The following is a 26,847-nucleotide window of genomic DNA, read 5'->3' on the forward strand; positions in this document are numbered from 1 at the left end:
ATAAATTATCGGGTAACAACATGGGCGGAGAATAGCAGAAAGGAATTTATTCTGCATAAAATATCACGCCAATCCTCGGAGCACGTAGTGTCACCCAAATGCCCTGCCTAACGGCATCTCCTTGTGAGCAATGTGCGGTTCCATACTGGGCCCATTTCATAACCAACAGAGAGCCGGTTAGTTCGGAGAGCGTAGGGTTCAGCGGGTAGGAAACGTGTCGCTTTCGAAAGAGGCAGAGCTGCATCATCCTATCACAAGCCACGTTTCGAGAAGCCGAGAGCAGGAGGTCTCCATCGACACGTAAACCGGCGTGGCCAAGCGAATATGCCTTTTGGCGCTCTCAGGTCTTCCGCTTTCTCCCAATCTCTACATGCATTGAAACGCCACCCACCCCGACCTCATCCTGTCTTCCTCCTCCTTTTGCCTTGTCGGTCTCGATCTCTTCCTTCCTCTCGTCTCTGCTTTCCTCCGCCTCGCGTGCCGTGGAGTGGAAGCGAAGAAGGCTAGGGGACGAAACAAAAAGCGCAGAGGGGGGATGGGGACGATGGAGTTCTTCGAAGAGCTTCTCCTGACCGCTCTCATCTCCGTCCTCCTCGCCTTCCTCATCGGTAAGTTCGTCGCCTCCGCCGCCGTTAAGCCGGAGGCCGTTCCACTCGCTCGGGTTTTGGGTCCAGGGATGGACTCGGATCCGATCGAGGAGGAGGAGGAGGAGACAGAGAAGTCGGAGAGGAAGTCGTCTAGTGGCAACGGAGCCGGATCTGATCGCCCGAAGACCGGGGTCTTCGAAGTCGTAGAGGAAAGATTGCTTGAAGAGAGACCGGAGAGGAGCGACGAGGTTAGTGGATTCGACCTTAATAGAGAAAATATCGCTGATAAGCTCTTTTCCGAAGTTGACCTTACTAGGTCTGAAGAATCATCTTCGAAGAAAGAGAAAGTGGATAATGAAGTGGAGATCGGAAGAATTAATGATGATTCCCGGAGGCAACAAGGGGGATCAGTCAAGGGTAAAGAGGATGGGAAAAAGGCGGTGGAGAAAGTCGTGAAATTGGGCAGAGAAGACGCGGTAGACAAGGAAGACGGAGGCGAGGTAGGATCGTTGCTTCATGGAGAGGATGAGTGGGAGGGGATCGAGAGAAGCGAGCTGGAGATGTTATTTGGAGTTGCAAGCGAGTTCGTCGGTAGCAAGAAAGGTGGGGATGCAGTGTCCAAACTGAGCAATGAGGTGCAAATGCAGATGTACGGGCTGCATAAGGTTGCGACCGAGGGTCCGTGCCATGAGCCACAACCCATGGCTTTGAAGGTTTCTGCCCGTGCCAAATGGTACCGTCGGTTGCTTTTTCAATAATGCTCTGTTTCTACTTGTTAACTCCTCGTATTGTCTTGATACATCATGATGTTAAGCTAACTATGGAGCAATCATCATAATCTGGAGCTTGCTTATGTTTTGGATCTCAGGAGGCCTTTTTCTGACTCTGTGGCAAGTAGGATGTTGATTCATTGCCTACCTGATTTAATTTAAACATTTGACATGATGCAGGATATTGGTTTTCCACATAGCTTGTTGATAAGCCACCTGGTGTCAATCCATGTGGGGTTACGAAGTGGTAGCTTCTAACCTCGACAAATGAATTTAGGGGAACTTTGTGGTGTTCTCCTTTGGATGCATGAGAAGTACAATCATTAAGAGAGTTTTTTGTAGATTATTGCATGACTTTCAAATTTTAATGATATTTGCTCTCTTGCTTACCTTTTAGCTAGAAAATTTGGTATCAACTTATGAGGATGTTGATAGGGGTCATATCCAGGCAGAAAGGTCTGCCAAGTTTTTTATGGATTCTCTTAATTAAGTTTATTGTTTCCATCTTCATCTTTCATTAGTGGTTTCATAAGATTATCAGTTTCTGGTGATCAGTGAAAATTATGTTTTGCCCAAAGTTCCACGCTATAACTAACGAGAATGTTCTTTTGCTGGGGGAACTTATCTTCTTGATTGAAGTGGATGCAATTTTTGAGTTGGTTGTATTGCTTCTGTGATATGAAGTCAGAGACTCATGTACTGGATAGCCATTAAGTTATTCTATTTACCCCTCCAAGAAGAATAACACTTGTTGCAAGGATATCTAGTTATGATGGCTCTATTCCTTGTTTTCCCTTTGTTACGTCTTGTCTCATTATGGATTATTTAATCTGCAGACTAGTTTTTCTATAACTCTGTAGTTTCATTAACTCTAGGAATGATGTGATGACAGGAGTTCACAGTTCAGATATAACTTGATTTCTAAATATTAACGGAGTACAGAAACATATTTGTGCATCTGATTGAAGACCTCGTCTCTATTTCTCTAGGAATGCTTGGCAAAAACTGGGGAATATGGATCCAGAAGCTGCTATGGGACAGTATATCAGTCTTCTAAATGAAAGCATTCCTGGATGGACAGCAGAGAAGTATGGGGTAAGTTAAGAGTAACAACTATTCTTTGAGTTGATTCATGAGTCAAGCTAATGCACTCTGGCTTATGGAATACTAACTAGGAGGAAGCCAAAGGTCATGTTGGCAGTGATCCTCGGGTAGTAGAGGCATCCAGAATAGGCCAGCTCGATTCAAAGTTTTCTCAATCTAATTCTGAAATTGAAGTGTAAGATTCATAATCATTTCCAAGTTGTTCAGTTAAATCAACTTTATAAGTTTCAAAACTCAATGATCTTCGTATAATTTCTTTGGTTGCACCATGTCATCACTTGTGTAATGTCATGTCTTGCAGTTTGGTAGAAGATTCTTCTGCCATTGAAGGTGTCGCTGATGATGTAAATACTGGTGTCAAACTTTCCAAACAAGGTACCCATGATAGATCCTTAATCTTTTACTTCTTAACCTTGATTTCTGGAGGAGAGTGCTTATGAATGTTTCTGTAGCTTGTTATTTTATGCTCGAGTATTCTATAACTCTTATCTATTAACAATTGATGGTTGATTCTCTAAGACACACCAGCTCATATGGTCGCATGACACATTGCTGTACTGACACTTTGCTACGTTAGCGCATGACTGTTTTGAAAGGGTTGTATATGCAGCTACCCATGCGTATGTGTAACAAGCAAGTTGCATGCGTTTTACTTTTATGGTTCTGGTGAACTCAGTGCAATAAACTAAAAGATAGGTTCTATATCCTCCGAGAACTATTTGTTGTGAGATGAGGCACTAGGACCACTTATTTAAGGATCAGAAGTAATTTCTATAGATTACTTCTGATCCTTCATCTTATTGCCATTTGTTGTGAGATGAGGCTCTTTCATCTTATTGCCATTTCTCTCCACTTTCACCTGTTAACTATTTTGTCTATTATTTATAGGTCTGCATATTTGTATCATCATCTATTTTTGTTCCACCTCTCATGTTCTTTTTATCTCCACTTCTTTTTTAATGAAAAGTACCAATGTTTTCAAAGGGCACTCAAGCGAGGCGAGGCAAGACTTGAGCGTCTCGCAACACCTCGAGGCATGGCATTTTAGCGAAGCGTCTCTCAGGTGTGCTAGGCACCTCGGGTGAGCTCTCAAGCCAAATCAGGTTGATTGGGCGAGCAAGTTGGTTTAATTGAACCAACTAATGTCACTACTTTACCCTAATGCCCCCTTCGAGCCAGTGAAAGAAACTAGAAGTGAAACCCTATCCCTCATCCATCGCCTTCATATACTCCGTCCACCACTGCAACTCTATCCACTTCATCCGCCGTCATTGGCAAACTCGTCTGCTGCCTTCTTTCGCTGTTGCACCTTCATTCATTCACCGTTAAAGCTTCATTCATCGCCCTCTCTAGCTTCGTCCATCATTGGTTTCCTCCTCCTCCCACCTTTCTCTAGAGTCATCGGTTACTTCTCCATCTTCTCAGTCCTCTCTTTCTCATTTTATATGTAATACTTTCGTTAATTAACTTGCTGCACCATATTGAGGTGGTGCACTGTCACTTTGTTAGGAGTTAGAACTTAGGAGCTTGTGATCGATTAACTTGAGGCCTCGTAATTTCTGTGTGTTGTGTAATTTTAGTGTGTTACATAAAACTTAGGAGTTTGTGGTCGATTAACTTGAGGCCTCGCAACCTCAATATTACCATATTGACGTTGATTAACTTGTTGCACCATTTTTATTTTCGTAATTATATTTAGTTATGTATTAATTATAATATATATTTTAAAATTTTAATATTTGGGAGCACCCTGTTTCCCTTGAGTAGGTGTGCAGGCAGGTGCCTCAGCCATTTTGAGATCTTGGTGTCTTTTGACGTCTAGTGCTTTTAAAATAACTGAAAAGTACCTGGTGGCTTGACTGCTGGTTTGTCCTGTCTAAGATTAACATCGGACAATATTGAATGGTTATAGGTCTCTTTTAAAGTTGTCTTTCCATAGCTGTGGCGGGTAGTGTCCAGGCAGTTTGGATAATGACATCAAATGCATCACCAGTCCTAAAAAGGAGCAATGAGCCTCTGAACTTTGAATGAAACATTGAGAGTTAGATCATCTCTATGCAGACATATTCATCTTGTGTTAGCTCAAGTCAAAAGGCATCCCTAGATCACTTTTCCATACAACTATGCACTGATATTATCCACTTTAGATCTCATGTGCCTATACATTGGTCTGTCCGAATGGGAGACAAAAAGTCTCTGCCATAATTAAGCAACTCATGGATTCTGGAGTTATGCCGAACACCACTGAGTCAGACAACTCGTGGATATTTGCCATAAGTGCTATTGTTCAAGATGTGTTGCACCAAATTTTAGGCTCAAAAATGATATTATATGAGCTTTTCACAGAACATGAAACTGCGGGCAAACATACATCAGAGAGCTAGCTAGGCATTAAAGTACCTTTTAGAAAACCCAGTAATTATTGCTTTTCCTGGATTGTACTTAAAAAATCTAAGGAATATTAATATTAAATATTCCTTTTTACTACTGCCAATGTCTTAGTACACCTACTTGCCCTCTCAAGTTCTTGTAATTTTGTAACCTTAGCCTCTTGGTATTTGGTAAAACTTTAAAAATTCTTGAATTTAAGTTTGCCTTTTCTTCTAGTCTTCTATATGTTTGCAGTCTCTAATTGGATAAGCGTGGACCTAACAGGACTGACAAAGATATTCCTTTTCAACCTGGTCTCACCGCCACGAGTGGCATTCTGAAAGTTGCAGCTGGGAAGCTCGGTTGATCCTGTGTCTGTAGACCCAGTGCTTGTTGGTTTTTAGCTGGTCCAAGTACATGGTTGATTGTGTACTGATCCCTCAACTATTATTCCATCATTGGTCTGATTGATAAGTTATCTCTTGCTGGTGCTCGTGTCCTAGTTTAAACTGTATATGCTGTACATATCTATTTATATTATGTTAAATATTAAGGTGTTAAATACTTGACCAAGTTGCAGACGTGCCCAAGGTTTTCTTCTCGGAGGTCAGCATGCATTGCGCATTATGACTGCATGGTATTGGACTTATAATACGCAGTTCTTTCCACGCGATGAAAGATTAGGGCCTTCTTTTTTCTTTTTAATATGCAACGGGAAAAGTTCAATTCATCTTCGTGATTCAGTAGAGGGGCAAGGGGATAGTTGTTTCCACTTCACACTTCATATATATATATATATATATATATATATATATATATATATATATATATATATATAATTCTCATAAAGAGCTTTGACGTTTCAAGATGATAAAATAATCTTCCAAATAACTTCTATCTTTTTCCTTTATCTTCTCTTTCATTAAAAGATATTTTTAATTTTTAATAAATTAATTCATATAATTGAATTGGTTTAACTAATCTAACACTTAAATTGTTTCAAAATAAATTATATTAAATAATAATAAAAATAATAAATCAAAACTAATATATCTAACTATAAATTCAAGGATGATATAATAATATTATTCATTTATTTTAAAATATAAAATAAAAAATATTAAAAATATTTAAGATATTTAAAATTTTGAAAGATCTATATGCCATTATTTTTTATTTTTAAGTTTTAAAAATATTTTGTTTATTAATTTTGACCTTTAAAAAGTTAAATTTATACTTAAATATAAACATAAAATATATCATCTTAATATCAAAATAAATTATATTAAATAATTTAGTGATATATCAATTTATATTATTAAAAATAACATATAAACATATTAAAAAAGTTAGACCCGGATGGACATATATCACCCTTTTTCTATTTAAGAGTTTTTTTTGATATTTTCTAATTTATTTATAATCTATTTGTGGTTTTCTAATTTTCTCCTTGTTTCTTCATTTTCAACAAAATGTGATCAATCTATGTAATGTTTTTTTTTATATTTGAACTTCTTCTAAATAGATGAACAACTTAAGGTAAAAAATTGATCCAAAAAAATTTAACCATGATATCCGATATACTGTTTTTTTTTTTAGTCAAACCCAAAACAGAATATCACATAACATGTTCAAACGCCTTGAGATTTTACATAAAACTATTACATTTGACCCAGATGGATATCTATCATATTTTTTCTAATTTATATGTTGGATAGATGTAATGTTCATTTTGATATTTGTGCTTCTAAACAAATGAACAACCTAGGTAAAAATTTGATCCAAAAGTAATAAGTTCTAATATTCGATACAATATTTTTGGTGTGAAACTAAAAATAATATATTGTATATAAGTGTTGAATCTTATGATAAAATCAATTGGTAAAGTATTTGATCTAATCTATATATTGAGATAAGTATGCAGGATTAACTACGATAGTACTAAGACAAAGCAGAAGTTAGGCGGAAGTCAAAAATCCGACGATACCCCAAAGATTCGAACGATGTGCCAGAAGTTTACCAAAAGCTCGCCGAGAGTTCGTCGGGAGCTCACCGAGAGTTCGTTGAGAGTTTGTCGGGAGTTCGTCGGAAGTTTGCTGGAAGTTCGTCGAGAAGTTTGCCGAAAGATCGCCGAAAAAACAATCGACATACTGGATAGAGATTGCTTATTTAAATGTCTTAATTATCCTAGTTAGACTTTAAGTTGAGTTAGGATTGGGTGGTAATCCCACAAACTCAGTTAGGGGCCAACTAGGCCCTTAACAAGGCTGAATTGGGTCGGTTGAACAGCCCATTCAGCACCTAAAGTCACGACCGGTGGTGGCACCGTCTGGTGACTCAGTCTCCCAGGTGGTCTGGGCGATGGTACTGCCTAGACTGGGTGATGGTACCGTTGGTAGTTAATGCTGCTAGGAGATGGTATCACCGGTAATTAATGCTACCGAGTGGTGGTATCGCTAGAGCTCAATCTTTGAGCTCTGTCATGCGGTAGTACTACCCAAACTAGGCGGTGGTACCACCCAGTGTTAGTCTGCAGGCGGTAGTATCACCAGTACCCCGAAATCCAAGGATGTGACACTTTTTTATTCCAATTCTGAAGCCATTGAGGCTTATAAATACCCTACCCTTTTCTGCATGAAAATGCATGAAAGTGTGAACAATATCTTGAAATCTTGGAGTGTTAAAAGTGTTCTAAAAGTGCAAAGAGTCCTCCTCCTCTCTTTCTAGTATTGTGATCATTCAAGAGAGGTGTGAGGCTTGTAAGGGTTATCTCCTAAACCGTGAAAAGGAGAAAGCGCTATAAAGAGGTGGTTGGTCTTCGTTTATTGAAGGAAGACCATTAGTGGATGTCGGTGACTTCGACGAAGGAGGAATATGAAATGGATATAGGTCACAAAGATCGAACCACTATAAATTCTGGTTTGCATTTCTATTATTATCATTTACTTACTTTGCAATTGCTTCACTTCCTCCTTACTTAGCTTTCACCACCCTTACGAACAAACATGCTTTCAAGCTATCTTTAGAAATCATTTTTTTTAACGTACGAAGATTTTTTAAACCGACGCTATTCACTGTTGCACTAATTCACCCCCCCTTTTATAGTGGTTCGGTCGTTGTGATCTACATCCACTCCACTTATTCCTCTTCCATCGAGGCCACCGGCATCCACTATCGATCTTCTTTTAACGGGTGAAGATCAACTACTCTTTTACACCCTTCTCCTTTTCACAAGTTTAGGAGACAATCTTTTACAAGCACTCACTCCTCCTTAAACAGAATATAAACTTAGTGTTAGGATCAAGAGCGACACTAAGAGGGGGGGTGAATTAGTGCAGCGGAAAAATTATCCATTTCAAAAGTCTTCGTTTCAATTAAACCTGATTCCGACGAAAATCGTTTCGTAAATATTTTAACTTGAAAGCGTATTGGAGCTAAGAGAAAGTAGTAAGAAGGTAAAGTAGCTTGCAAGAAAGGTAAATTACTCAAGACAAAATGCAAACCAGAATTTAGAGTGGTTCGGTCGTTGTGACTTACATCCACTTTCGGATTCCTCCTCCATTGAGGTCACCGACGTTCACTAATGGCCTTCCTTCAGTAGGCGAAAACCAACCACCTTTTACAGCTCTTTCTCCTTTTACCAGGTTTAGGAGATAATCCTTACAAGTCTCACTCCTCTTTCTTGAATGGTTATAAAGCTAAGAGAGGGAGGAGGAGAACACTTCTCACTTTTACAACACTTTTAGCACCCCAAACAATTAGAATTTTTCATACTATCAATTAAACTTTGTTACCATTTCATGCAGAAAAGGGTGGGGTATTTATAGGCCTTAATAACTTTTGAATTGGAGCAAAAAAAGTGTCACTTCCCCGGATTTCAGGGTACTGGTGATACCAATGCCATTATTTGGCGATACTACTGCCTGCAGACTAACACTGGACGGTACCACTGCTTGAAAGAGCTCGGAGACCGAGCTCTGGCAGTACCACCGCTTAACAGGGGCGGTACCATTGCTGGCAGCATTAATTGCCGATGGTACCATCACCCAGTCTGGGCGATACCACCGCCCAGACCACTAGGAGATTGGGTCTCCCAAGTGGTGCCACCGTCGGCCATGATTTCAAGTATTGAATGGGCTATTCAATCCAACCCAATTCAGCCCTATTAAGGGCCCAGTTGGCTCCTAAGTAAGTTAGTGGGATTACCACCCAATCCTAACTCAATTTACGGACTAACCATAATAATTAAGACAATTGATAAAGTATTCTTGTTTCGGTACATCAATTGCTCTTCCAGCGAGCTTCCGGCGATCTTACGGTTGTTAGGATCGAAGCGACACTAAGAGGGGGGGTGAATTAGTGCAGCGGATTAAAACTTATAAGTTTGAAAACGAATTCGTAAATGTGAGGAGATTTTGATTTGATAGTAACTTGAGAAGATGAAAAACGAAAGCTTGTTGTAGTGTAAATAACAATTTCAGAAAGGTAAGTACTCACACATTTAAGGAATACACCAATTTAAAGTGGTTCAGTCAAATGACCTACATCCACTTGCGAAGCCTTCTTCGATGAGGCTCCCAACTTCCACTAGCAAATCACTTTGAAGGGGAATGACAAATACCCCTCTTACAACCTTTTATAATGGTTCACACTCTTATAAATTTTCAATGAGAAAGAACGAGGTGAACACTCAAGCAATTGAAAACAAGACTTACTAAAGACTTTGCTAAGGTTTTTATCTCAATCTATTGCTTCTCAAAGGTTGTCTTCTCTACTGAGAATTGAGGGGTATTTATAGGCCCCAAGAGGATTCAAATTTGGGCTCCAAATTTTGAATTCTCTTGGGTTCCCGATGCTGGCGGTGCCACCGCCTGTTAGTGTCTGACACTGACATGTACTGGTGGTGCCACTGCCCAGTCTGGCGATGCCACCACTGGACCTCTCGGGTGCTGGGCAGTGCCACCACCCAGTCCGATGGTACCACCGCCCGATCCTCGGGTTCTGGGTGGTGTCACCGCCCAGTCCGGCACTTCCACCGCCCAACTTTGCCGGTCATTAGTTGGGCTTTAAATCCAACCTAAACCAAGTCATATTCAGGCCCAATTGACCCCTAACCAGGATATAGGATTATCCCTTAATCCTAACCCTAATTACATGCAAACTACGCAACTGAAAACATAGCCCTAAGCAAGTTTTTAACCGGCAAATGTCGAGTCTCCTTCCGGCGAGCTTTCCGGCAATCTTCCGGCGGACTTCCGATACACCCTCGGATTTCTTCCGGTGGACTCCCAGCAGGCTCCCGATCTTGTGGCAAGTTCAGCGAGCAGCCGAGCCTTCTCGGTGATCTCTGCGAACCTCCGACGATCTCTTCGACATACTTTCGAAAACTCTGATAAGTCCCCGATTTCTTCTCGGTTGGTTTTGGCATCATCTCCGACGAATCTTCGGACTCTTGAACACCCATCGAGCTTGACTCCGGTAGACTTGCTTTATGTCTTCAAGCTATCGTAGTTAATCTTTCACATGTAAAACAAAAGTTTGATCTAGACAATTACTCCTAAGCAATTAATCAAGTTGTCTGGCATGTCATTGGTCCCTCAACGCTTCGTCTGATTCTTCGGCGCATCATCCTCTCTTGCGGCCTATTGCCCAATCAGCCAGTTGACTCCACAACTATGATATCCTTGGTGCAATACCCGTTCTTCTTGGCCCGATGCCCGAATCCATGGCCCATAGCCTTCTATCGATGCATCGACTGATCCACCGGCCCGACGTCCAATCTTCTAACATGTTCCTTCGGCACAACATGATTTTCCTGTTTTAATTATCTCATCCTGATTGAAGCATCCTGCGTCACTCAAAACGTATATTAAATCATAAACACCTATCAAGTGGTTTCATCATCAAAATACGAGATTCAACACCGGTAAACTTTTGATGAACTACCAATAATGTTCCGGCAGACTCCTAGTAAGCTCCTGAACTTTACGATGATCTTCTTCACGAGTTTCGACGAGCTTCTTTGGCAAGCTCTTGGACTTCTCGATTGGTTTTGGCAGAACATCCAACGAATTTCCAAACTTCCGACGAACTCTTGAACTCCCAATAAGATCTCGATCTTGACTCCGGCACAATACCTGCTTTATGTCTTACTGCTATCGTAGTTAATCCTACACACTTTTCTCAACATATAGATTGGATCAAATAATTTACAATTAATTTCATTATCAAAATATGAGATTCAACACTTAGAACTAGAGGAGGGATCTCTTAAGTCATTATTACAGTGTTTTCCCACTTTTAAGCTCTTTGTGCTTATGTGATCTAACCAGGGATGAGAGGGGTATTTATAGGCCTCAAGTGGATTCATCTCCGGTTTTCGGGTATTGGCGGTACCACCGCTTGTGCTGGGTGGTACCACCGCTTGTAGCACTAACACTAGGCGGTACCACCACCCAGTCTGTCGGTACCATCGCCTAGATGATTGTGTCTAGGCCTTACCACTACCCAGACTAGTGGTACCATCGCTTAACAGTCTTAGAGACTGTGCCACGATGTTTTCACCTGTTATTTCATTGTTTGGGCCTTTTCACTTAGCCCAACATAGCCCAATTGGCCCCTAATTGAGTTGACCCAATTCCAACCCAATTATGTACTAACTACGAATTTTAAGGCATACACTAAGCTAAATAAGTCCAGTAAGTCTAGGTTTCTTTTGGCGAGCTTCCAGCGATCTTCCGGCGAACTTCCGACGATCTCTCGGCAATGTTCCAACGGACTCCTAGCAAGCTCTTAGACTTCACGATGATCTTCATGGTGAGTTTCAACGAGCTTCTTTGGCAAGCTCTTGGACTTCTCGGTCAATTCCGATAGAACTTCCAATGAACATCCGGACTTCCGACGAACTCTCGAGCTCCTAACGAAGTCTTGTTCTTGACTTCGGGACTTCATTTTGCTTTATGCCTTGATTGCTATCGTAGTTAATCCTACACACTTAAAACCTACTTCGATCTAGACAATTATTATAAAGCTTGAATCAAATGTTATCCGGTATGTCATTGGTTCATCGACGCTTCGTTCGATTCTTCGGCGCATCATCCTCTCTTGCGGTCTATTGCCCAATCGGTTAGTTGACCTCCGTAACTCTGATTTCCTTAGCACAATTTCCACTCTTCTTGGCCCGATGCCCGAACCCCTGGTCCGAAGCCTTTTGTCGAAACGTCGACCGGTCCTCCGGCTCAACGTTCAATCTTCTAGCATGTTCTACACTGGCCCAACATGATTCTTCCTGCTTTTAATTATCTCTCCCTAATCGAAGCTTTATGTATCACTCAAAACATAGATTAAATTATAAACATTATCAATTGGTTTCATCATCAAAATATGAGATTCACTAGAAAGGGGAAAGTATACATGAGAAAAAAAAGTATGCAATCTCTCTTGAAGTGTAGAGTTACTTACCTCTTCCTAGTATTTAGAAGTTCTTGTAAAGGGAAAAATGAGGTCTAAGTGTAAAAGAGAAAGGTGTAAATGTTCTCTCCTAAGCTTGTGAAAAGGAGAAAGAGTTGTAAGGGTAGTTGATCTTTCGTTCGTTGAAAGAAGATCGATAGTGAAAACCGATGGCCTCGAGTAAAGAGGAATTGGGAATGGACGTAGGTCACGACGACCGAACCACTATAAAATATGATTTGTTTTTACTTTATGCTTTTCATTTACATTATAAACTGATTTCCTACTCTCACTATGCTCGTTACACTTTCGTATGTTTTTAAATTTCTGATATGTCTTTATTGAATGAAGTTTCTGAATCAATGTAAGTTTTACGAAAGCACTGATTCATCCCTCCCCCCCTCTTAGTGCCGATTGCGGTCCTAACAAGACTAATTAAAGTATTATAATTTTTTTCACTCAAGTGTTTTATGTTCTCATCAAAATTCAGCATAATCTAGATTAAATCCCAATATGGTGCATATGAAACATAGCCTAGTGGTGGCTCCATATGATAACGAGTCCTCTAACTCCAACCATCTATGGATAGCTTTTTCCTACTAAAGCTCATCGCCATGTCCAAATACTATGTCAACTTTGATGCAAAAAATATAATCACCAATAACTTTTCTCCCTTAACATAAATAAATTATCATAAATAATGTGTTACTTTTGTTTAAATTATTAAATTCATTGTATGATTGAGAAAATAATTAAAATTCTTATTCATATGGATAAGTTAGAAATCTTATCAATCAATTAAATTATTAATTAATTTATTTTCTAGTAAATGATGTGATTTTTAGAAAGTAAATAGTTCAAATCTCATTTTAGTGTGTGAACCATTTCTATCTTTGTGTGTGAAGTAAAATAAAAGTAAATTAAAAATTAAATTAAATTATTATTTATCTTCTGAGAAGAGCTCATCTTCTCTTATATAAACGGTATTTCTCCTCTCTCAATCCTCGCCGAGTTTGATAGTGATAAGATTCAGGAGAGAATTGCATGAGCAAAGGTAGGATCTTCTATTCTTTTCAAACTAACTTTGATTTATATTTAAAAATCTTTAATATTAGGATTATAATAATTTTATGATGCATAATAATATTTTAATTTTAAAATTTTATAATTATTAAGTAATGATAATTGATTTATGATGTTAGAATGATTATTTGATTTATAATGGTCTCTTAAGCTTAAATGAATTTTAAGATTGATTTAATTATTAAAATTTTTCTTTTTAGTTTAATATAATAATTTTAATTTATTTAATTAGATATATCTATGTTTCAAGAATTATATGTGAATTTATATGATTTAATTAGTTTTAAATTTAAAATCATGAATTTAAATTATTTAATTCATGAATTTAAGTTATTTTTTAATAATTTAAATTATTAAAATCTAATTTTATAATAGAATATAATTGGGGTCTGACTTGAGTCAGCATGATCTATTAGACAAGGTTGACCTAGCTCTTGTGACTAGGTACAACCCAACACATGTGGCTAGGTATAACTTAGTCCATGTGGCCAAATATAACTCAACCTTTGTGACCAGGTATGACTTAATCAATGTGACTAAGTATGACCTAGCTCATGTGACCATGTATGACATATCCTATGTGGCCAAGTAAGAGCTAGCCTATGTGGCAAGGTACAATCTAACCAATGTGGCCAAGCATTGTCCAACCCATATGGCCAAGTATAACCTAATCTTTGTGGTCAAGCACAATCTTACACATGAGCCAAACGTAGTTTAGTTTAATGGTAAGGCTCATAGCCCATGACCCGCTTAGCTATGCGACTAGTGCTAGGTACATCGTTGCTCCTTCATTCAATCCAGTGTATCTCAACCCAACTTATTACTTAGGATAGTCATATGCGATACATGTGACTTATCCAAGACTTTAGGTGGGTTCGGCCTAGGTTAAAACTATATGACATAGTCCAATTTCTCCTCCCTTTAAATTGGTTTAAACTTATTAATTGATTGAATCTGATAAGTTTGATCAGTTCAGGCCAGTTTAGGATGATTCCAAACCAACTTAACTAATTCAAATATACTTAACCTAATTAAAATTTATCAAATCTAAATTAGATCAATCTAAGGTTATTCCAAGCTAGTTCTTTAAGGATTTGAAGTTGGTTATGTTATGAATTGAGTTTGATTCAAATCAATTAAGGTTTTAGTTAATTGAGAACTATTGAAAGATTGATGCCTTATATCTTTATGTTTTGATGAACTTAAAAGTTTTATTCGAATATGTGATGTCATTTGGAAATGATTATTGATTTTTTAATTTTTTTAAAGTTTATGATATGATGTGATTGTTAGCATGTAGTATATATAATTATACTAGTAGTTCACATTAGAAGTGCAAATGAGCTATGAGCCCATCACAATGCAGAGCTATCAATAGATATAGTCTAGCATATCATATATGATATTTTATAATATTTTATTATACTACTTCTTGGATGTATGCATATGTGAATGAATAAATGTAATGAATGATCATGATTGACTATGTATCCATAGTAAGGGTAAGTAGGATAATTCCTTTTGAAATTAGCAAGCCATCAAACATGATAATTAAATGGTTCCTCTATTCATTTTTGGAAGGAATATATCCCAACATAGGCGAGTGAGGGAATATGGATTCTCATCGGGTATTTTGAGTGTGATATGGGTTCTCTCTATCCATTGTTGGGGGGAATATATTTTGTAAAGTATGTCTCTCTATTCACTATTAGGAGAGTGCATTATCGGGTATGATATACTTCTTTATGAAATAATTTTTCAAAGATTTCTACTATGTGGTTATTGATATTATTTTATTTTATATTTATTTTTAAAATAATCTACTACTTTATAATACATCTAAGGCTTAGGAAGAAAATTATTTCATCATTTATGACCCTACTAAGTAGATATAATTTTTTCTACTAAAAAATATTTATTTTTGTAAAGATAAGCATTTGAATTCAAAAATAAAAGAAAAAAAATTCTATAAATTATGAATATTATAATAATATATATATTTTTTATAAATATGAGATGTGATAATAAGGCAAAAAAAACATTCATTTTTTATCATAAAAAATCCAACCAAAGATAGGCCCTAATCGATCATCATACTACAATGCCGATGAACCCCAGCGAAAAATTCGAAATTTATGACGACAAAAGCATGAGATATCTATCTACTAAAGGAGTTGGATCTAGTGTTCAAACCTTAAGCGTAGTTTCTCTCCCGAAGGAAAGGGGAGGCGATGGCGATGGTCGTCGGTTGAACATTGAGAGATCAGGCGGCAGGGTAAGGATGAGAGGTCATCTCATAGGCTGCAAAGCACGTGTTACGCACGTGATTCAATTCCCTTGTATGCCTCGGGATCTGACCCGACATCAGGATCCAATAAGCTTAACGGATACAAAATGGATAAGATCCATACCCGAAAGTTTGGGTTCGATTCATGAATACTTCATGAGAAGATCTCAGACAACGCAGCCTGTGAATTCACCAAGTCAAAATAATATGAAATCAAATGTTCTACTCACCTGTCTGAAAGAAATTATACCGTAAGCAGATTTAGATCACCTATACACATTTAAAATCGAACTTTGTGAAAGGCTTAGTGCCAATCCTTCAAGGAGAATGGTTTAGTAGTGTTTCAGTTATAGGAAGCAGATGAAATCAAACACAACGATTAAGCCATTTATGCACTGCTGCATCCATTGATGATATGATGCATGCCGTCATCTGGATTGCAACTCAACACTGACACCAATCAAAATCTGCCTCCTGAAGCAACTTATGTTGGAAAGCAGATGAAATGCTGGAAGGAATTCTTACCTGTGGACACTGAAGCGGCAGCATCAGATTGGCATCACTCGCCTGTGTCCTGCACAAGGATGGATCAGTGGGGGAAACCAAGCAGCAGTTTTGAATGCACCCAATCGAACCAGATAAATATTAAGTTCCTACAAAAACCCTGTGTTTTACTCCAAGCTGTATGAAGTTAAGCCAGTCTCATAAATACCCAGTGCTAATAATAAGTTGAACCAACTGTCAGCTCGTCACCTAATGGCAGTCTCAAATCCATGAAACTCCTGACTGCAAGACATGAATTATATATGCAACTTAGAAGACTATAACTCTGAAAGTGAAAATTATCTATGAAAACCAAGCCACAATATCAACGATCAAAACAATGTCTTTTTTCACAAAAAGGTCAGCAATAAATGTACAGGAAAATCAACGTTTGGTGTTCCTTCGACATTATAATAGCAAATTCTGCAGCGCTGTAAAAAGAAGCCAGCATATTTTGGGTGCTATTCTCCTCATTCAGTGACCAACAAGCCCGTGAACAAAACAAAGTCGTTGACCAGGGGAATATACGTGTTGGACAATTGCAATCATTTCTTTTGGTTGTCATGACTAGTAATAAATAAGTTGAGCTGTTAACTACAGTTGATGTATGACTACAAGTCATCCTCTCTCATATCTGGTCTCTTTGCCTGCAATGCAAGACGAGCATCCCTCTCATGTTCAAACTCTCTGTGATCTGTTCTCTGCAAGAAGGAAACCTTGTCCAAATACTGATTTGAGCTCTTCTTGTAGGAATCCAGCTCCTCTTCCATACCCTTGTTCTCATCCTTGAACGAACTCCAATCTTTTTTGGTCTTGTCAAGGACACTGAGCTTTGGTTTTTTCTTTATCTGCTCCAGAATGGTGTCGAGGGCAGTGGGAGGAGCACCTGGCACTTTGGCTTTCTCAGCTGCCTCTTTTGAGTCCGGATCAACGAGTTTCTTAACCTCAATTTCTAAACCAGCAAAGTCCCGGACCTCAGTTATCTGTGGGAAAAGAAAAGGGTTTGTAAAATCTCATAACGACATGATCAAATAGGGATATCTGTGATTCTTTGGGCATTGAATCAAGCCTATGTAAAGAATCATGATAACAACACCCGAACAGATACCAAGCCATAAATGTTATTTCCTGAATGTCTAAGCTTCAAATTAGTTCAATCTAACGTATTACATTGACTGCAGTTTCGTGGTATAATATGATCAAGGGCCACCATTAGAGTTCAATGCCATTACTGTTTTGAAAGTGACAATACAGGTCAAGCATTTCATCATTAGTTGAAAATTGTGTAACAGAGCCCATATTTTTCTTAATATGACTCCATATGCTACTACACTTCTGATGGGTCAAAGGTGATAAAGATCAATTATCTCCTCGCTGATCAATGAACAATATCAAAAAGCAAATATCCCATCTTAAGAATTTTAATGATGACATGTCAGACAAGCAGACACACACACATAGATAGTGAGGCAGCAGATCATTCTTTTTTGGACACCTGTATCTGCTCAACCCACTTCCAACTGTTTTGGGCCTTTGATCAGTTCTGGGACAAGTTCGGATAGAAAATTAGGTACCCAAGTCAGCTCTGGATTCAACTTCGAGTACCAGGTAATTAGTTGGATTCAGATTTGGGTAGGGTGAAATTCTCCAGCACCATTCTCGTTGTCATTCTTAATGTGTGGTAAGAATGCAGGTGGTTTCTTTTGGGGGGGCTATTTGGGCCCACACGATCCATTTAAACCATGTTCTGCATACCTTTAGTTGGATTTAGGATAGACTCGAACAAAAATGGAGGAATCTAAGACAGTTTCAACTTTGGGAAGCTCCCAGGAAAATTTCAAATAATTTTATGAATCGATATCAACAGCCTAAAGATGTAGCTGATTTCTAATTTATGCAGTTTTAGGTAACAGAGACTTGCCTAACAACATACCTTACTACCACTATTCCTAGCTCATGCACACTCTTCATCAAGAAAATATATGGGTGATGTGCACACAATAATTAAGTTAAATTAAATTAAATTATCAACTCAAACCATTAAAGTAGGAGAATGCATATTAAGAAGATCATGAAAAAACACAAGCATTTTATTCATAGGTAAAGAGTACTGTCTAAAACAATTCAACAAAGCAAGCGGATAAAGCATCATCCACCAAGGACCATGTTGCCATTAGCAAGAAAATCTAACCACTACAAACTATCTGTTCCTAACAACTTATGCACTATCCAACAATAATTTCATAACTTTGCTACATTGGATATCCTATATACTTTTAGATAATAGATGACCTTAAGAAAGGGGAGAAAATGCACAAAGAGAAGAAAATAAACTATTGACTGTTTGAGGGGATCTGAGCATACTTCAACTTTTCCACTTCCAGCAGCTGTGGTAGCAGATGCAACATCTTTGACAGCTGAAAGAGCAGCTGCTGCAAGCCTCTTAGCTTCCTCATTAGTTCCATTTTGCGAGCTTGCTGGCCTCTTTCCTAGTGTATCCTTAGTGGCTGGTGTCTTTGCTGGCACAATGCCAAGAGCAACCATCCAATCCTATGAACCATCCATGAAACAAGGGGAACTTTGAGGTCAGACAAGAAACAATACGATGTATCTACTTATAGCTATATCTTAAAGAGTAGTGTCCTTACAGGAACTGTTTTCCCTGTTTTTGTACTCCCAGTTGAATCGGGCTTGTTCACTATAGGTTTGAGCACCTTATTGGGCAATACACTGTTCATTTTCTTCCAAACTTCCTCAACCCGAGCTTTCCTTTCTAAATCCAAAACAGAATTTGTCAAGTTCCCAGCTACTGATGGAGAAAAAGTTGAAGTGAACATAGAAGTCAAATGAATATATTGTTTGTTAAAGAGTGATCTGTCTCAAAAAACATGAAAATGGAAATTTGGGGAAGCGTACCTTTTGATTCTGTGGAAAATAAAAAAATAATAAATTAGGAAATATGAAATGAACTGTAAAAACAATGGTGATACTAGACCAAGTACACTACTCAGGTTCTAAGGAAGTTTTTTATAGCATCACAAGTCAACTGGAATAATAATATCAAATTGTACTAGTACTGCACAAAATTTGATGAACATCTTTCAAATAAATCTACTTATACACTTACCACTATCTTCACATTGCTCCTGTGGATCAGGAGCCTGTTCAGTTTGAACAACATCATCTAAAGCACCAATTTTTCTCCCTGCAATGGGAACTGGGTTAGGATTAGATGTTTATGAAATCATGAAGTTTGAAATGGAAAACTTTCATCAATTCAAAATTAGCATTCAGGAAAAGAAAATACAACAACTATTCAAAACAATAGTTTCGAGTTTGATCAAGAAGTAGAACTTGCAACAACACCAGAATTTAGTTATCAACGTTACAGGGTGCAATGACTGTTAGTAAGACATATGCAAGAAACCATGTTCTCACCATCACATCACAACTACACAAAGTGAAAATAATAAACCTTATTGTAGAGTTTTACTTTAGAGTAAAAAAATGTATACCACAGGTGACTGAAAACTGAAGGAATGTCATCCTACATGTTACAAACACGAGTTATGGGAATATGTGAAAAGAACTTGGTAGTGTTGTTTAATGTGTCTCTTACTACGATAGAATTAATAGATCGACAACATGTTGCCTGTTAACATAAATTTGAGATGAACCATCATATACCCCTGGTTCAAGAAGCTAAGCACATTGCTCACTGCAAAGGGTAAGATTGAAGGCCAGATTCATAGTCACAAGCTCAAGAAATCTTAAATCTTTGGTAATTATACATGAAACATCCTTGTCTGTAGCTAAATGGAATTAAACGACGGGGTTGGTCAACAACTCATTTCGAGTACTACTATGGTATTAGGACTTTACTTGATGCCATTCCTAGTGAACTGTCAAAGACAAGAAAACTACCAACTTTCCTGGGTCATTGATGTGCCCAACTGCTAGAAACTAATCAGACGCCTTTCCAAAGTAGGAATTGTTTTCCCTGATACCAATGAGGGAAAACATCGGCTAACTTTTCAGTCTTTTATGTGGAAATCGGCCATAACCAGCTGGTGGAAGTAGAAGAAAAAGAAGAGAGGAGGACGAAGAAGAGGAAGAGGGAAGAAGACTGATCGAGTAAGATAAACCCGAAAAACGTTCAGATTTGAAGGTAATCTGTAGATTCTCCCGAACTATGCGGAGGAGAAATCAAAGATCCAAGAATTAGCAGCGGAGATACACGGGAAGAATGACACCAATCTTGAATGACGAGAACCCGAAAACGAAGAAAAGGAAGAAGAAGAGCAGAGATTTGGGGATGGACGCACCTGAATCGCCGAGAGACGCCATTACGGCGGGCGAGAGAGCGTCGAAAGGGCAAAGGCCGCGAGGGATCGCGACTTCGGCTCCGCCTGCGGTGTGCAACAATAAAAGCAAATATTACTTGGAAGGGTTCATACGAACCATCCACGTGTCTCATCAGGGGGCATGATACATTCAGTTCGATCGACATATGAACCGTTTCGATCAAATCTGACGTTTTTAGTGGTTCGATCGTCATGACCTACATCCACTTCTGATTCCTCCTCCGTCGAGACCACCGACATCAATTATCAGTCTTCCTTCAATAGGTGAAGATCAACCACCTTTTACAGCTCTTTCTCCTTTTTATCGGGTTTAGGAGATTACTCTTACACCCTCACTTACTCCTCTCTCAAACTTTTGTAACACTTAGAAGAACGAGAGGAGTTCACACAAGATTACAGTAATGTTTCTTTCCTTTTTTACTCTCAAGTCTTGTATTTATTAACCAAGGATGAGAGGGGTATTTATAGGCCTCAAGTTAATTCAAACTTGGAGCCTAAAAACATCTCATCCCTGGTTTCTTGGGTTTGGGCAGTACCACCGCTTGTGTTAGGCGGTACCATCGGTAGTGTCAGTCTGACACTAACACTGCACTGGACAGTATCACCTCCTTGGCGGTACCACCACCTGGCACTTGGCCACTAGGCAGTACCATCTCCCAGACTGGTGGTACCACCGCCTGACACAATCTCGAATATTGTGCCATGATGGTTCCATCTCTTGGGTCATTGTTTGGGCCTTTCATATGGCCCAACACAGTCCTTTCATAGGCCCAACTGGCCCATAATTGGGTTGGCCTAAATCCAATCCCAATTATGAGCTAACTACGAAATCTAAGGCATACTTAAGTTAAACAAGTCCCTAGGTCTTGGTTTCTTCCGACAAACTTCCGACGATCTCTCGGCAATGTTCCAACGGACTTCTGGCAAGCTCCTGGACTTCATGATGATCTTCTTGGCGAGTTCCAATGAGCTTCTTCTTGCAAGCTCCTGGACTTCTCGGTTGGTTCCTACAGAACTTCCAACGAACGTCTGGACTTCCGACGAACTATCGTACTCCCAACGAATTCATGTCCTTGACTCCGGGACTTCATTTTGCTTCATGCCTTACTATCGTAGTTAATCTTGTATATGTAAAACATACTTCGATCTAGACAATTATTACAATTATTACTAAGAATAAATCATGTCGTCCGGCATGTCATTGGTCCATCGATGCTTCATCCGATTCTTTGACGCATCATCCTCTCTTTCGGCCTATTTCCCAATCGGCCAATTGATCTCCGTAACTCTGATATCCTTGGTGCAATATCCACTCTTCTTGGCCCGATGCCCGAATCTATGGCCCGAACCCTTCTGTCGATACGTCGACTGATCCTTTGTCTCGACGTCCAATCTTCTGACATGTTTTTCTCCGGCCCAGCATGATTCTTTCCTGCTTTAATTGTCTCATCCTCATCGAAGAATCCAGTGTCACTAAAAACGCAGATCAAATCATAAATACTTATCAATTTGTTTCATCATCAAAATACGAGATTCAACATAACTATGATGTGTTGCATATGACCTTTGCAAAATCATTAAAATTGTTTTCATATTAAATTCAAAGGATATCATTTATTTGAATGATACTTTCATTCAATATGACATATTGATCAGGGGAGTTTAGTTTAAACTCCATCATTAATTTGTTATCATCATAAAAAAATGGGAGATTGTTGAATCTCCAATTTTGATGATGAAATCAATTAATAAAGTTATAATCTAATGTGCATTCGAGTGAGCAGGACTAATCTCGATGAAGGAAAGACAATTCTATTAAAGTAAGAAGAATCAGACATTGTGCCGGAGTAGAATATGTCAAAAAATTGGACATCGGGCCAAAGGAATGGTCGACGTGCCAAAAAAAATTTGTGTCATGAGTTCTGGCATCAGGTCGAAGGATCGGACATTACACCAAGGAGATAAAAAATTACAGTAGGTCAACATGCCAATTAGGCAATATGCCGAAAGATCAGATAAAGCATCAAAGGATCAGATGAACCAATGACATGTCGAACAACATAGGATTATGCTTGTAATCAATTGTGTCTACATCGAGTTAGTTTAGGCCTAATTGAGTTAGTTTTGGGTGTAACCAAGACAACTCAATTAGGAGCCCATTAAGCTAGAGTTGGGGTTGTTTTGGGCCAAGAGGAAGGCCCATTTAGTAACCCAAAAGTTGGGTCAGGCTGTGGCACTGTCAAACTAGCGGTGGAACCACCTATGAGCTGGAAAAGTCAAAAACCTAGGCTTCGAGGCTATTAGGCGATGGTACTATCAAACTAGATGATAATACCACCCAAATTTAGAGTGTCAAGCAGTGGTACCACTAGACTGGGCAATAGTACTGCCTAGTGTCAGACTGGCAGGCGATGGTACCGCCCAATATTGGTTGTGGTACCACTAGTACCCTGAAAACCTGGGATAAGATCATTTTGGCTCCAAATTTGAATCCATTTGGGGCCTATAAATATCTTACTCATCCTTACTCAGTGTATAGATGAAACTGAGTAGTAAAGGGTGAAAGAATCTTTAAGAAAAAAAAAGTTGTAATCTCTTTTAAAGTTTAGTGTCCCTCCTCCTAGAGCTTAGAGAGGTGTGTGAGGGAATATTTGTAAAAGAAGAGTGTAAAAGTTTTCTCTTGAGCCTATTAAAAGGAGAAAGAGTTGTAAGAGGGTAATTGATCTTTGCCCATTGAAAGAAGATCGGTAGTGAAAATCGATGGCATCGAGTGAAAAGGAATCGAGAGTAGATGTAGGTCACGATGATCGAACTACTATAAACTCGATTTATATTTCCTTCATGCTTTTCATTACCATTTCTTATTGATTTACTTGCTTATTACTCTCATTTTCTCTCTAAGTTTAAACGCTTTTCGATATGAGCTTTATCGAACAAAATTTTTGAACTGTTAGAAGTTTTATGAAAGCACTAATTCACCCCCTCCCCCTCTTAGTGTCAATTTTGATCCTAACACTACCACTAGTCTAGGTGGTACCATCACCTGACACTAGTGATACCACCATTGGGTCTTCTGGAAAGCATACACTTAATATGTTCCAGCTCATAGGTGGTTCCACCGCCTAGTTTGGCAGTGCCACCGCCTGACCTAACTATGGGTCACTAAATGGGCCTTCCAATGAGCCCAACTTAGCCCTAGATCAAGCTCAATGAGCCCCTAATTGAGTTAATAAGGTTGCACCCAAATTAACTCAATTTAAGACCTAACTATAATGATTAAGACATAAACGACTAAAGATAAGATTTCTATGTTGCTCGATATGTCATTGGTTCATTTGAACTTCGTCCAAACTTCCGGCGCATCATCCGAATCTTCGGCATATCGCTCGATCCATCGGCATATTGACTCTCGCAACATCCGATATTGGCGCAATGTCCGATTCTTCCGATTTGATGCCCAATCTCTGACTCCAAACCAACATATGATTCTTCTGCTTCAATTATTTTATATTTTCATGATTGAAATTAGTCTTGTATCACTTTTCTCAAAATATAAATTTGATCATAAACTGATTAATTGATTTCATCATCAAAATTTGGGATTCAACTCTTAAGGGGCGGGTTGAATTAGTACTTTCGTTCGATGAGACTCATATCATAAATACGTTTAACTTGGAATGTGAGTAAAAGTAGTGAGCAACTAAATCAGTTAGTAATAAGAATGAAAAGCACAAATGAAATACAACCCAGATTTGTAGTGGTTCGGTCATCCGACCTACGTCTACTCTTGATTCCTCTTCTCTCGATGCCATCAGCTTTCACTATCGATCTTCTTTTCAACGAGCGAAGATCAACTACCCTTGTTACAACTCTTTTTCCTTTTCATAGGCTTAGGAGAGAACCTTCGCATATCTCTTTTACAATTAGACCTCACTCCTCCCTTAAAAGACTTCTAAGATCAAGGATGAAGAGACTCAACAACTCAAGAGAGTTTACATACTTTTTTTCTCAAGAATTCTTTCGCCTTTCTACTCTTTCTCTTGCTATCCCAAGCAAGAATGAGTTGGGTATTTATATACCCTAAATGGCTTCAAAAATGGAGCTAAAAATTTAAATCCTCAAGTTTTCAAGGTACCGACAGTATTACTACCTACACTAGGCGATACTAACACCTACCACCCTATGCACTAGCGGTACCATCATCCAATCTGGGCAGTACCATCGCCTAACACAATTTGGAAGATAATGTTTGGACGGTATTTGCTAGTCATAAGTGTCATGTAAACCGATCACGTAAGTGACAATATGTATGACATGACCTACATTTTTTATTTATTTTATCGTTATGATATTTGATGGCAAGTGTGAAGAATAGCGAGGAGCACGAATCTATCCTGATTCTAAAGAATGGATGGACTTTGTTAATAAATCAGCAGGTATTTGGAGGCATTGTATAGGGATATTTTAAACTTTTCTAGGGAAGCCAATGCAAAGCGGTTTACCTATATTAGAAGGGCTTGTAATGGGAATACATATAGGGTGGCTAACTAGCTTCAAATTGATGGAGGATCGAGGGAGGGAAAATTTTGATCGTGGCTCATTATCTCACAATTTATAGTCTCTGGCTAAGTTTCATGTAATAGAATAGAAAATTTTTCTTTTGTGCTTACAAGGAGTTATTTAAGGAACTGATGATGTGCCATTATATGGTGGGGTCACTATGGCTCGGAAACGAAGTATAAAGATCAAACTTTTATGTCCACCACTGAAAAGAAAACAAAATGATCGACTCATGGTGCCAAAGAACTTGTCATATATCTTACAAATTCCACGATAAAAAAAAAAAAGAAGATGAGACAGCACAACGACAGGTGAAGTTTCATCTAGGAAGACTGGATCGTAGACCATTGTACTGCTTATGCAATGCGGGGTTCATGCATGAAAATATTGAAGGCTTCTTAGGCTTTGTTCCGAAGAGGAACGTTCGCAATGGCACCCGAGTCTTGGTGGATAGATGCCTAAGGGGGTGGTGTTGGTGGCTATTCTGCTGGTTATATCTTGATCCAGCTAACTCGAAGTTCTTATTAAGTTTCGACAGAGTCCAACTGATCTCCACCTGAAGGCCCCTCACATAATCCAAACCAGCTTGCAGTTCTTTGGCGACCTTGTTGTTCTCCAGCTGCATGCTGAGTACCTCCCCTTGGAACTTGGCAGCCTGGTATGGAATGAAACGGACTTCTTCGCTCTCAGTTGCCTTTGAGACTCTTGATATCTCATCTTGAATGCTGCAAAGAGATGAAAACCTGCACTTGAGTTCTCCGTTTAACACTGCATTCTTTTCCAACCAAACTTGGAGCTCGGTGTTTAGTTCTCTTAACCTTCTGTCAACTGGAAGCGTTCCCTGATTCTCATCCTCCTCGTCACCCTCCTGATTTGTTGTTTCGTTCAACTTCTCGATATCTGATTTGAGGTTCTTGAAGGTTTTCTGGAATTCTTGAATTTGATGATATGATGTGCAGAACCTTAACCAGAAATCCAGGTTCTCTTCGAGGAGTGTATCTATGTCTGTTCTAAATTTATCTTCGATGGCCGAAGAAGTTTGTGGCTCCCCGACCTGGCATAACTGGATGCTGTCTTCGGCAAGAGTGGTTTTAGTCGCTTCAGAATCATCATCAAATGCTGCATTTGTTGTGGTCACATTTTCATCGACTTGATACCTAGACTTTTCCATGATTCTTGGTGCATTTACATTTAGACTAGCCTGTAAGGAATTCAGTATCTCTTTTAGAAGTCGAATTTCCTCATCTTTCATGACATTGGCACTCTTCAGTTCCTTTACCTGTGCCATCGTCTCCAAGTGATATTCCTGGTTTTTTCTCTCAATCTCCGCAAGCCTCTGTTTGGTGTCTTTATAATTGTGAACAATAGATGTGTACTCGGCGGCTAATAAGACCTCCTCTCCGCCTTCTAACCCATTTTGTACTGAGTTCTGCAAGTCTGGACCATCATCTGGCTGTTGAAGTTGTACACCGACTTCAAAATCCTGAGTGACTTCACTTTCTCGTTGTACATCCCTCTGAAATTTCTCTAATTCATTTGCACTTTGCTCGTGCGCCTGGTTTCCAGCAAGATTATGCACTGCATTTTGCATCTTAACATGGTTTTCTTCCTCGGTTTTTCCAACTGATATGTTGTTGTTGGAAACACTACTTCCTCCATCCTGCGACGCAGCAACGTTGTTTGCAGACTCTTGATATGTCGGTGACTGCAACTGCTCAGAAAGATCACCA

The 26,847-nt window shown here is 38.9% G+C and overlaps 3 protein-coding genes across 4 annotated transcripts in view; 1 reads left to right on the forward strand and 2 right to left on the reverse strand.

The window, feature by feature from the left end:
- The first annotated feature begins 358 nt into the window (after positions 1 to 358).
- Positions 359 to 5,404, forward strand: LOC135634004 (acyl-CoA-binding domain-containing protein 3-like). Of its 2 annotated transcripts, none has more exons than XM_065144109.1 (5): positions 359 to 1,320; positions 2,347 to 2,452; positions 2,533 to 2,636; positions 2,763 to 2,836; positions 5,069 to 5,404. In XM_065144109.1, exons 1-5 carry the CDS (start codon positions 536 to 538, stop codon positions 5,170 to 5,172), a joined length of 1,173 nt encoding a protein of 390 aa, XP_065000181.1. In that variant the 5' UTR covers positions 359 to 535; the 3' UTR covers positions 5,173 to 5,404. The 2 variants fall into 2 exon arrangements, with proteins under 2 accessions (XP_065000181.1, XP_065000182.1); XM_065144110.1 differs by having other exon boundaries at positions 361 to 1,320; positions 5,117 to 5,404.
- An 11,114-nt stretch (positions 5,405 to 16,518) lies between these two features.
- On the reverse strand, positions 16,519 to 20,601 carry LOC135633412 (uncharacterized). The gene is made up of 5 exons (XM_065142836.1): positions 20,519 to 20,601; positions 19,321 to 19,398; positions 18,842 to 18,966; positions 18,558 to 18,743; positions 16,519 to 17,176 (listed from the first exon to the last, which is right to left on the reverse strand). The coding sequence occupies exons 1-5, from the start codon at positions 20,538 to 20,540 to the stop codon at positions 16,805 to 16,807; spliced, it is 783 nt and encodes a 260-aa protein (XP_064998908.1). The 5' UTR covers positions 20,541 to 20,601; the 3' UTR covers positions 16,519 to 16,804.
- Positions 20,602 to 25,436: 4,835 nt separating this feature from the next.
- The window catches only part of LOC103974074 (protein NETWORKED 2A-like), a 3,441-nt gene continuing 2,030 nt past the window's right edge, over positions 25,437 to 26,847 (reverse strand). The window contains exons 2-3 of the mRNA XM_065143102.1: positions 26,742 to 26,847; positions 25,437 to 26,600 (exon numbers count right to left, since the gene is read on the reverse strand). The exon at positions 26,742 to 26,847 is cut by the window's right edge and continues 1,219 nt beyond it. Of these exons, the coding sequence (XP_064999174.1) occupies positions 25,437 to 26,600; positions 26,742 to 26,847 (1,270 nt within the window). The remainder of the gene's footprint in view (positions 26,601 to 26,741) is intronic.

This window comes from Musa acuminata, chromosome BXJ3-3, assembly GCF_036884655.1.
Source record: "Musa acuminata AAA Group cultivar baxijiao chromosome BXJ3-3, Cavendish_Baxijiao_AAA, whole genome shotgun sequence".
In the NCBI taxonomy this organism is placed as follows: domain Eukaryota; kingdom Viridiplantae; phylum Streptophyta; class Magnoliopsida; order Zingiberales; family Musaceae; genus Musa; species Musa acuminata.